The sequence below is a fragment of the Cygnus olor genome, chromosome Z (assembly GCF_009769625.2).
Source record: "Cygnus olor isolate bCygOlo1 chromosome Z, bCygOlo1.pri.v2, whole genome shotgun sequence".
Classification (NCBI taxonomy): Eukaryota; Metazoa; Chordata; class Aves; order Anseriformes; family Anatidae; genus Cygnus; species Cygnus olor.
The window spans coordinates 14944089-14956522 of record NC_049198.1 but is presented as its reverse complement, the minus strand read 5'-3'; the positions used below and the strand labels follow the sequence as shown (position 1 = coordinate 14956522).

At 36.2% G+C, this 12434-nt stretch overlaps 1 protein-coding gene across 1 annotated transcript in view; it reads left to right on the top strand.

Annotated features, from left to right (window-relative positions):
• The window catches only part of OXCT1 (3-oxoacid CoA-transferase 1), an 89360-nt gene that overhangs the window by 42481 nt on the left and 34445 nt on the right, over positions 1-12434 (top strand). The window contains exons 8-11 of the mRNA XM_040540086.1: positions 6198-6305; positions 9006-9117; positions 9611-9705; positions 10207-10255. Coding sequence (XP_040396020.1) covers positions 6198-6305; positions 9006-9117; positions 9611-9705; positions 10207-10255 — 364 coding nt within the window. The remainder of the gene's footprint in view (positions 1-6197; positions 6306-9005; positions 9118-9610; positions 9706-10206; positions 10256-12434) is intronic.

Below are 12434 nucleotides of genomic sequence, written 5' to 3'. Positions count from 1 at the left end.
AAAACCTTCAAGTTTTAGTTTTTACATACAGAGTCATTTTTACAGTATGTATTTACAGGTAGTATTGATAACAGGCATCTATTGCTGCAGTTGCTACTCTTCTGTAAAATCACTTCTACTGTATTTAAGTGAGTATGTGTAAGTGATTGTTTTATTTTGGATAAAACTGCCCAGTTATATGAAAAAAATAAAGGCAAAATACATTGTTTTAAAAATGTTATATTCTTACTATTATTCCTTTGAGAAATTTCAGTATCTTCTATCTTCTTGAAACTTAAGAATATTGTGTATCCTGGTAGTGCTATAAGTTGAACAATTTCTAAATTTCTGAGGAAGTATAATTCTATGTATATGATAGAGCTTTTTTGGAGGCCCGCAGCTAATTTTTTCAAATTCTTTCATTCATGCATACAAGCACACAACTTTACAGATAGACAACTTTTGTAGATAATCAAGTATGCTTCCTCTTTTCTTTCAAGGTGTTATCCCAGAACAGTTATGCATGAGTACCAGGAGCAGGTAATTTAATGCAGTCTGTATACTTCTTTGCTGTCACTAGTACAGCATGGAGGAAGAGGTTAAGTGCATGGAATGGAGAGTGGCTGTTGCAGGGAACAGAGGCAGCAGGTACAGAGAAATGTGAGAAAAGAGATTAAGCCAGACGCAACTATAAGTGGAGGTAATTGAGGAGACACAGAACAGAGAAAACAAAGGTTAAAAGGAGTATAATCTAGCAGGGGATCCTGAATTATAAGAATCTATAGCCGCATGATGGCAAACGTAGGAGATTCATGTCAGTTTTGCTTCCATAATGTTCAGATATGAAATACTGGCAACAGGTCTCACTGTTTTTCTCTGCAGTGCTCACAGAGGATAAGTCTACTACTACCAGAAAATATTCAAGGTAAATAGAATATTCATTGGCACAGAGTAGACAAATCAGAAACAACTGCCTCCTATTCCTGTATTGCAAGAAAAGGAATCACCCAGTGAAATCACAAGACATAATGATAAATATTTTTCATGCTAGCTAAATCTGAGAAATGCAATGATATGATATTGTTTGGGTGCTGAGGAAACTATTAGACAAGTTCATAGTCCATCAGAAGCTATGAAGCAAGGTGGTCTATGTGCAGCCTCTGACTGAAGAGGTTCCTAAACTGTAGGTGCTAGAAGCTGGCAGAAGATAGCCAGGAGTATCATGCTGTGTTTTAAGCTTCTGTTGTTTGCTGAGAAGGAGGCTTACTGGACTAACTGGACCTTTAGTGTGACCCAGATCAGCCTCATTAGCCTAAAGGTTCTCTAATAAATTTGCACTTTACAGATTTTTACTGTTCTCCTGTGTCTCGATATGCTTATGAAGAAATTTTTTCCAGGTCTGACATGAACACGACCTGGCCGATTATGACCAAGACATACCTTTATCAGACTACTGAGTAGTTGCTCACTTTTAGAGTTGTTGTAAAAGTCTCTTCTTCAGGATGGAAATAGACTGATGGTTATTTCATTGCAGTGGAAACTTAACAGGAATTGAAATTTCATGGTGTGGCTGATCTTAGAACCAGAAAAGTACAGCACAGAATTCAGAACATCTGTTTCATCTCCCTGCATTCAGGCAGAACTGAGTAAATAATAAGCTAATTTGCTCTTCCCTCTAGCCCAGTAAGTCTGTATAGTCTGTTCTTAATTTCCAATGACAATTTTCAGAGTATATATTCCATCATTTTACAATATCAAAGCTTTTTGTTATACTCAGTCGAAATAATTAAAATCAATTAAGACTTCTTTCTTGTTTGTATTAGCTATGGGGAATGGTTTATCACAGTTCCTGACTACCTTCAGTCTTCTCTGGAGTAGACAAACAGACACAACTTTTTCTCATAGCTCGTTCTTGAAACTTTGTATTATTTTATAAGTGTTACAATGAATTTTGCAGCAACATCCTGACTCTTCCAGCACTGAACTGAAGAAGCATTCTAATAAGCTTGTCTCTAGCATCGAGGGGGGTAAATTTGTTTTATTTCTTCTGTTGTTTGTTGTCATGTTTTTGCTAGTTATGTTCTGCTGTGTGTTTTTATTATTTTAGTTTGATGAACTGAAAGGTACTGGGATAATGAATACAGCGTTAGAGGAATTTAATAAAGCCATTTTAAAAATAAGTGCATAGGTTTTGTTAATCACCAACCCACTGCCCCCATTCATCCTCATTGTCTCCCCCTATCCTGTTGTTGATTTTTTTTTTTGTTGTTATAATAAGGAATTATGTTTACCTGTCAGGTTATAGCTTACTATTATTAAAACTGAGATTTAAAACAGATATAGCTGAGAACATTTCACATTATCATGAAGCACCTAATTAGGCAACAGGAACAGGTTGAAAAGTGAGTTCTCAAAGTAAACGCTTTTTAAGTTTCAAGTTGTTTTGACATGAAAAGTTGTGTCATAACTTCCTTGCCAATTTTTGTTCTAGAACTGGTGTTTGTTATCTTACTTACTGGAAGTTCATAACCTTGAAGGTTCCTTTTCTCTCTCTAGAAGCCTTTAGAAATTCTGAGTTAAAACTTCAGAATACTAGCTGAATTTCCATAAGCAAAATTAAAACTTCTTTAAAAAGGGAAAGTGTATGAAAATTGCAGAAGGAAGTGATATTTTGAAGCAAGTGACCATTGATTCTATGAGTGCTGATACCAAAAAGAATGGCAGAAGGCTCTTGTGAATCATAGCAGAGAACAGCTTTTGTGTTCTGCTTGTACTTGCAGATAAACCAGTATTCAGAAATGTTGGAAATTATTCATTCTGCTCCCATTGTCAGCAATCAGCAAGATTTGCAAAGATATTTACACCAAGGAAGGAAACTGATACTGTGAAACTCTTGAACCAATGAAAGGATGTTTGAGTCATGAATCAGAACCTTCCCAGAAGAGAGAACTCAGCCCATATGGTCGCTGGAAGTTACTCTTTAGCTTCACCTGTGTAGCAAAGATGTGTTAATTTTCTATCACTTTGAGCTTAAGATTGAAAATGAACATGTGATCAAGACAATCTCAACAGTACCAAAGTGTTTGATTTACTAATTCAAAAAAGTACAAGAGGTGAGGTGGTCTGCCCTGATTAGTTCCCTCTTTAAGTTTTGCCAGACTTTTTTTTTTGTCTCTTGGGCAGTATGTCGTATGTGGATTTTAGATGTTTACATGGATTCTTCTCTGTGACAAAATAAAGCCTGAGGCAAATAGCGGAGAGAAAGATCAGAAAGATAAATAAAATGGAGAGTAAAACAGGAATAAAGATATTTCTTATAAAATTCACACACATCCTCTTAATTTTTAATATAAATTTTCTCCTATGTGTCTGCAGGTGGTTGAGGATTAGACTATGTATGTGTTACAGAAAAGACTTACAAAATAATATGCAGTATGAAAGGGAACTGAATATGCCCAACTGTAGAGATGTTTATTTTTTTGATTATCATTCTTATCTAGAAAGATGCTTGGGTTATGTCTTGCATTGGTCACAGTAGTGCTTAGTAGAAAGTTATGTTGCTGGTTCCCATAGCCATCAGATTTCCCGTTTCAGTTTTGTTGGCCTAGCTTCATCTGCGGTATCAGTGCTGGCAACACTGATAGAGGTGGGCTGCCAGCAACCTCCAGTGTTTCAGCTGCAGCATCATCTAGTTTCTCTGTGAGCACAGTTGGGAAGGAGAGTTGGAGCAATCAGATCATATTTGTACTTTCTCAATGAGAGTTCTTACTTTTCCAGAGAAATGTGCTGATTAATTTTACTTGCAGAAGTGGATGATTTGTATTCTTGCAAATCTGTATTCTTGTATTACAGGCAAAATTGCAATCCCTTTTCAAAATTCCATTTTATTGTTGCATGCATATTTCAGACATACTTAATTTTAATTATACTTGATGCTCATTTGACATAATGGTAGAACATGGAAATTACAGGACACCAGTAAGAATAGTAGAGGGCTGCCTGTGATCACAAAGGTGTGCCAGTCTGCAGGGATCCTTAGGCTCATTTAAAATCCCTAGGGCAAGATACATTTTGTCAGTGTTACACTCATTTAGGATAATGTACTGAGAAAATAAATAATTATGTTGATGGTTCTTGTGAGGAAAGGCTATCTTGCTGATGGCTGTTTCCAAAGAGATAAAAAGCTAACCAATTAAGGGAGTGGGGTGACTAATAACAAAATCTGGTATTGTTGGATAAATTATTTATTCTGTGTATTCTACAGGGGGAGGGATGCAGTGTGTCAAGTCTTCTTACAGCACAATTCTGTTGAATTTGGTTGAACTGTGCCAGCAAAGATTTTGATTTTATAACCTCAGCTACTGAAGCAAATAAAAGTAGTTCTTTTTATGAAGAAGTTCAAATCAGTAACAATTAGTATTCCCCAGACCTAATTTTCCACCTGATAAATGAAGACAAACGTAATTAGGCAAGGTGAATTTGGGAGTTCTGCTGATAGCAGATCATCTGCTTATATATAGCCTCATTTAAAAGTCAGTCTCCTGATTTTCCTCCCTTTGAGCATGTTGTGGTAGTAGTCCCAGCTCCTGGAGAACATCTTTAGCTGTAGGATTTTTCATCTTGCCCTGAGTTTGACTTGGTCTCCTTATTAACTTTAAAATGAATGTATAAAGTAATAACCTTCAATTTAGTGAGACAATTTAGAGAGGGTATAGATGCAATTGCACCATTTTTTTCCAGAATACAGTGGACTGAGTTTTTGAAATACTGATTTCATTGTCTCTCCTCCTTTTGTAAAAATTCCTGTAGCCTTGCACTTTCTGGATTTGTGATTCTGATATCCATGAGCACTGTGTTTTGTGTCACTGGCTTTTAAAGCCTCTTCCTTGCAACCTTTGCCTTACAGCATTCACACCTTGTCTCCTCCTGTCTTCTTACCCCATGGCTGTTTTTTTCCTTTTTTTTTTCTTTTTTTTTTTTAGGGATCATCTTTTTCAGATCCTGTGATTTTCAGACTGTTAACTTTTCTTCTTCCTCTGCTGCTTTTATGGTGGATTTGTTTTTGTTTGTTTATTGCCACACTGCTTGGCACAGTAGGGATGTAGTTGTCTACCAGATGTGCTATAGATTTTATTATTGATCACATTATGCAGTAACAGTAGGATGTTAAATTGAATTTTAAGTTCTTTAATGTTGCTTCTCTGGTGATGGCTGCCGAACGATGCAACCCTACTGATACATCACACCCAGGGTCTTGTTCTGGAATTCTTGGACTTCTTTCAGATATTCCTGAAAGCTTAATTAGCTTCTGATGGCAGCAGAAGACAGGTTGGAAGCTATTTAATTTCCTTTCAAGTAGATTATTTCAGATGTTATCTTAGATCCTTTGCTTCAACATCATAAATTTTCTCTGTGGTTTGATGAAGGTAGAGTCCCATCGCAGTGTCTGTCTTGTGAGTTCTGTGACAGGATGAGATGTGCTCTATGCACCTGAGATTTTCCAGGAAAAGCACCAGGAATGGCTCAGGCTGTGTGCTGCAGGTGTGAGGCTGTATCAGGGTCTCCAGTTAGAGCACCCTGAACTCAGACAAAGCTGGAAAGGAAAACACAGTCTGTTTCTCCAATTAGATCACATTTTAAATGTACCATGTGTGCATTGGTATCATTCCATACTGAATCTCTGTTTCACAAACTATAGAAACTTCTAGCTCTTTGAATCTTTCTTGCAGTTAATTATCACAGTTCAAATGTTTCTAATTTTATTTTTGAGTACACTGTGGAGAAACCTCAAGCCAGCTTCTGTGTTTGTATCCTTTAAATCCATGCTTCCTCTTTGTATTCTGACTTTTCTTGCCAGCTTATTGTTTCCTCCTGTTTGGATGTAAACTAGTTGTAGATACAGACAACTCTGATGTAACTTGACGTGGTATAATTCTTCATGGTGGTTGTACAAATTGTGCTGCAAAAGAAAATCAACCACATCCAATATGTATATAGAAATATCCTTTGAAAGAAGTCTGCTGTTTGCTGTGTATGAAAGAAGAGGAAAGATAAGCATCAAAAATAGCCTATTTTAAAGGGAATATCTGTTTTGTCCCATTTCTTAGTTTTCTTCAGTGGTTTGATCCGCTGTATATTTAACTGAAATTTAACTGCTAATGAATTCTCTAATTTAATATTGTTTGTAAATATTTTCATTTTCTCTTTTCTCTTTGTAGGTAGAAGAAATTGTTGATATAGGAGCATTTGCCCCAGAAGACATTCATGTTCCCAAAATCTATGTTGATCGCCTGATACAGGGAGAGAAGTTTGAGAAGAGAATCGAAGTAAGTAGCTCAGCTTCGTGGTCATGACTTATTTCATCTTGGGTTGTATTTTAGAATTTACAGCGTTCTTGCTGTAGCCACTAAGTTGTAGCAGCGAAAACCTGTCAAACCTAGGTACTGGAGCTTAGGTAGGTGCTTAGTAGGTAGATGGGGGTCTGAGAATTGAGTTTTGTGTTTCATGCCTCAGCCTCTTGGGTTCAATCCCTAAATAAGCTAGAACAACTGCCTGTGGGCCTTGATGACTTTATTGCAGTTGATGATTTTATGGTGGAAAATCTTTCTTCATTCTCCTTCCTTCTCCCAGTTCTCCATCTGTAGACAAAAGGAGAACACCAAGACTTGACAATAAGATACTTTTTTTTTCTACTGGGAAGCTTTTGACATGGTAGGGCCAGTCTCAGCCACTTCCATGCCTCGTAGTGAATTACATTACATTGCAGAGGTCCCAGAACCTTTCTTTCCTTTTCACTAAATGGGAACTTTTCTAGCCATTGGCATTTCTGCATAAAAGATATCAATAGTTATTACAGATAGCAGCAATAATATTAAAACACTGAAAACTTCCAAGAAAATTACCATTATGTAATTGTTGTTTGTTTCCTTGGCTTTGCCTCATTCAAGCTATGTCCCTCCATTCATTCTGGTGATGTGACAATGCTCTTAAAGTGCAATTAAAAATTACGTATTTCTCCAGTGTCTCCACAGCCTGAAGATGGGAATTATTCAAAATCTTATTAGAAGAGCTGGTGGAGGGCGAGATACATGACACCATGACACAACAACAACAAAGAAACATTTCACAAAAAAAAAAAAAAGGTGCAGAAAGGAATTGTAATAATTAAACTTTTATTATTAAACTGAAGTCAAAAAGTCCTACAAAGTCATACAAGGCCTTTTCTCTAAGTAAGCTTGTTTAGGTTAACATTAAAACATGCTTTTTTGTAGTTGTTGCATCTGCTCATTCTGCAAAAGCATGTTCCATGTTGTTGATTATTTGACTGGAAAGAGAAGTATCAAACCTCTCTTACATTTTTCTTGGGGTGTGTTGTGTTAGACTGCTCTGTTTCATCCTTTTGAATTGATACACTATTGTAGAGTTTAAAAGCTCTTAACTTGCATGGGAGAAATCCATTTTGTATTTAATAAAGTTCTGTTCTGATTACAGTTTGGCATTGGATAAAGAGGTGATTCTCTTCCAAGGAGAGACCTTTATACAAAGTACATAAGCTGCTTGATTTTCTTTGACTTGTCTGTGTAAGGGAGGATGGACACCTAGTCAACTGTCTGCTTTCCTATATGCTTAAGAAAAAAAGAAAATGAGAAAGAAAAATGCTACTGTAAACTACACAGCAAAGTTGTAACAGAGATTAATTTTGTTTGTGCTTTGTTTGTGTTTCTTTGTAATTCTGGCAGTGCTCTTTAGTAGAATTACAGGAAGAAAATGGCAGATTTGTGTATTCATCCATAAAAGATTATCCATAAAAGATTAGGAATGAGAGATTAGGAAGTGTCTGTCTGTATGAAAGCATTGAGTATAAGTGCTAAGAGGGAGGAAGACTAATAAAGAGCAGCAAGCCTCTTGTAATTCTTACTGGTAGTGGTTCCTGCCTAATTGAGCTCGGGCTTGTTCCCTCTGTTAGGGACTCTGTCTGTGTCATACTTTCTACCCAACCTTCTGTTTGCTGGAGGAAAATCATTGGTGATTGTTACTAATTTTTCCATAACACAATTGTGAAGCAATTCTAGGAAAAATAGTTGAGTCATAAAATAAAGTCAACAGGAACTTTGAGAGGACTAATGCTGTTCCTGACTGCCCAAGAGGAGACTGACTTCCAATATAGAGGAAAAAAAGATACAAAAATTCTCTTGTGCTGATGAAAAGGAACAGATGATAATTTTGCCAGATTTGTCAATTATGTCCTAGTGAGGAGAGAATGTGAGGACACAGTGGGTACAGGATGTGATGTTGTCCAGATCAGCCTTATACCCGTGGGGAACATGCATGAAGAACAGAATTTATGTAAAGAAATACCTACAGAAAGGTTCATACAAAATTCTTGAATGCTGGGCGTTTTCACATATATGTGATTTTGAAAGCATCGATTTAAGGCCAGGAAATTTCAGGAAAAAACTTCAGACAGATTTATGCAAGATTGTATTGACTTATTTCTGCAAATGTATTTGCCTAACTCCCATTATCTTTACATGACTGGCAATTGTCTGTCTTATGCATGTAAATCCAGAATAGCACCATTGAACTGAATGAATGCAGAAAGAGAGTAGTATTTGAATTTTAGGCTGACATTAAAAAAAAAGTCTGTTTAGGTATCTCTGGGGCAATGAATCTCAAACTTGCTGGTAGTTGCGCTAATGCTTGGTGCCTTCTTTCACTCTTATTCTTCTTAACTAGTTGCATCTATGTATCGCATATCTTGATAATATAGGCAAAGTACTTGGCAATGTAGACAACGAAATAACATTTTGCTCTAAAGCTATCATTGGGGCTATCTGATGACTCTATTGGCTTGGGTAAGATTGAATAGATAGACAAAACATCATTCTTTGTAAGAGATGGATAAATAACATTATTCTTAGATGAAGTATCTCAGTGTAATTACAGATCAGGCTTTTGTGTCTTGAGAAGCAAGAATCTGGATGCTAATTTTTGCTTATGGTTATTTTGTTGTTGTTGTTTTGCAGCGCTTATCAATCCGAAAACCTGAAGACTCAAAAGCCAAACAAAAACAAGGAGACAATGTGAGGGAGAGGATCATCAGACGGGCTGCTTTAGAGTTTGAGGATGGCATGTATGGTATCCTCCACCTGTGCTATAGGTTAAAATGACGACTTGATAGACTAGTACTGCAGCTGTTTTTGTTTAATGAAAGTTAATTAACATGCTCTTTATTTGTCTTTCTGAGAGCCTGGAATTCTTGCATTTTAATAACACTCTGTTGAAATAGATGGGATGTTAAAGCATAGGATACCTGGAGTCTTTATTCAGGCATATCTACAGAGCTTGTTGCCAGTTGAATGTTTCATAAGAATTTCTTTTAAAAGTTACCTACATTAGCAATGGAGCTTCGTTGGACTGTTTTTTTTTGTTTGTTTTTATTTAGTATGTTGACACAATGCAGTTATTCCAAATGACAAAATAATTCAGAACAAGTGTGAGGCATCCTGCTAAAAAATGACGTGTTTGTGAAGACAACAGTTCTAATGGTAGCCCAATAATAATTTAATTTACTTTTTTTTTAGTTTACAGTAAGTATATTCCTGTTTGCACCTTGACTGATTTTTGTCAGCTAATCTGGGTATTGGAATCCCACTGTTGGCCAGTAACTTCATCAGTCCAGACATAACTGTTCACTTACAGAGTGAAAACGGAGTCCTGGGTTTGGTAAGGATATATCATAGTCCCTTATCAGCAATACTTACTTTGCTGTGCCGCTAGGTTCTATTCCCCTCTGCTGCCCCCATCCTGATTATAGTTTTACTAGAAATCATATTCAAGCACATGCGATATTGCATGGTGGTAAAACTTGAAGGGAATACTATTTTTGCTGTGATAAAGCTCTATCATATTACACTTGAAGACCTCTTTCTGAAAAATGTCTTTCAGTTTGGTTAGGAAAAAAAACGCACAACGACAGCAAAAAAACCACGCTGGTTATTTAATGATTCTGACAGCCTCTAAACAATATATCCATCAGTCTTGATACATTAGTTGATGTAAATTTTGTCTTGTATCATCATGGATAGTGTTGTGCTGAAGAGGAAAAAAATGGATGTTTGTGATGATCTGTTTTCTGCAATAAGCATTAGAAATAATAAAGCAGTCATGAATTGTATCTCAAAGATGTTATAATATAAAGCTGACATATGTCTGTGTTATTGTCAGGGTCCTTACCCACTTGAAAGTGAAGTAGATCCAGACCTGATTAATGCAGGTAAAATCTTTTAAATCAATTTAATGTATCGAAAACGATTCTTCATTGTTAATTTAGAATTTTTCTTTTGATTTGGCATTTGAACAGAGTCCTGGTTTATTTACTTATAAATATTAACATATTTGGCTTGGTTTAGTCTTTCAAATGAAGGTTGGCTTTGATCAACAGAGATATTTAATATTCTAGTTAGAGAGCTTATGCTTTTGTTCATTTTAGTAGCTGCTGAAGGGAGCTCTTTTCCAGGCCAGTCAGTAAAGAGTACAATTTTCAGAAGTGAGGTTGTTTAGTGGAGCTTTTACATGAATATGGATATTTTTTCCCTTTTCCTTTTTGTGTTCTTCTAGAAAATGTTTTTCAATGATTTATGGGTGGGACATGTTTTTAAAGATTCTGTAAGTAGTGTCCTGGCTTCTTCCTGTACAGTGAATTGTGTACATGATACCTGATTGTACGTTTGGGGAGGGAGCTGTAGCCAGGGCTCGGGGAAGGAGCTTGCTGAGGGGCCAGGCATGCTGGAGGGCTGCTTTCCCTTTGCTGGGGGTGGAGTGTAGGTCCCAGGTTCTGAAGTGAAAGCAGGGATGGGGAGGCACACAACAGAGCAGCAGGTCTGGGACTGCTCTGTCTGGAGGAATGTTCCTTTACCCACATGTATCACCTGCTATGGCTCCTCTGTATTCCTCCATCTGAGCTTCACACTGCTGCCTGCTGTTTTGGGGCATTTCACCTCAGAAGCAGCCATAAAATGCAAAAATACAAACTTGTTATGGTTTAGTGCATCTGTCCGTAATCTCTGTTGTCTTAATTGGAGGTTGTACTCACATCTCTTCTCTATTTCTACACAAGACTAAACCTATATATTGCATTCTGACAAACTGAAGTAGGCCTTTATATATTCTTACATGATGCCTTATGAATTCTCATTGATTCTAATGATATAGAATATAGACCCATATCTGACAAGCTTAGACTTACTTTAAGTCTCTCTCTTTCTGTACGCATGTATATATATGTGTGTGTGTGTGTGTGTGTATATATATATATATATATATATTATGTAGAAAGCACCTTTCTCTGTCTCCATTAGGTAGTCCAATTAAATTCTGAATTTAATTTAATATCATGGTACAGTCCAGCAATTGTTCACTGACTTGAAACTTTTGCTACCTGGCTTAACTAATTGATACCATTATCATATTGCTATGTTATTTCTCCTGTTGCTGTATTATGTTTTAAATAAGGAGCTATTTAAGGCCATCTTCTGATTCGACATTAGAAATTATTAAGGAATCGAGTCCAGTGTTTCAACTGTTGAGATACATTTTATGAAGAAAAATATCAGGGGCATATGGAAGCTGACTTAATGATTGAAGTTATTTTGAGGGTTTAAATAAATATTGAAGGTGTCATTGTAAGGAAAAAAAAATATTTAGATAAAAATATTTATCATAAAAGGTAAAATAATATAGACCCTTATTAGAACTTAATGGTAATTTCTAATATGAGTGCATTAGAAATGAACACAGTAACAGAGTGATAATGGGGAAAAAAAAGCCAAGAACTTGATAAAGACTGAAAAAATGTTCTGCTTTTATATGGACATCAAGATGATCTTGTTTATGACAAATATTTTTGAAGAGAGAATCTTGCAGGTAGCATAAAACATCAGAATGCAACATGGAAATCAGATTGTTCTGGTATTGGTAATTTAATGTCAAGCTCCTTAACATCTTTCTCTGAAGCTGTGATAGACAGAACACAAGATTAGGTGAATCTTTGCTCAGTCACCAAAACTATTATTGATATCATAGCTGAAACATGCAGAACTGTTGAACCCCACTGACACTTAGTTGGATTAAGACCACTCTAGGTGCTTTTCAGCCAAATTTATAAAAACGTTTGAAAAAAAAATAGAACCTAAATTACAAAGGAGTAAGATTTAGTTCTGTTCTTGTTCATGGCCTGAAAAGTAGCAGTATCAGCCCCAAATTCCATGTTTTCAAAACAAACTCAAGGTTGGGCTCTTGCCATTTTTTTATCAAATGTAATTACATTTTTCTGAAATAAGTTTTGTTGTTTGTTCCATTTTCTGAATGTCTCAGTTAGAGACAGGTTATCTTGACAGTAATTTCAAGGTAGATTCTGTCCGCCTTTCAGCAGACATGTTTACAAGCACTGACTT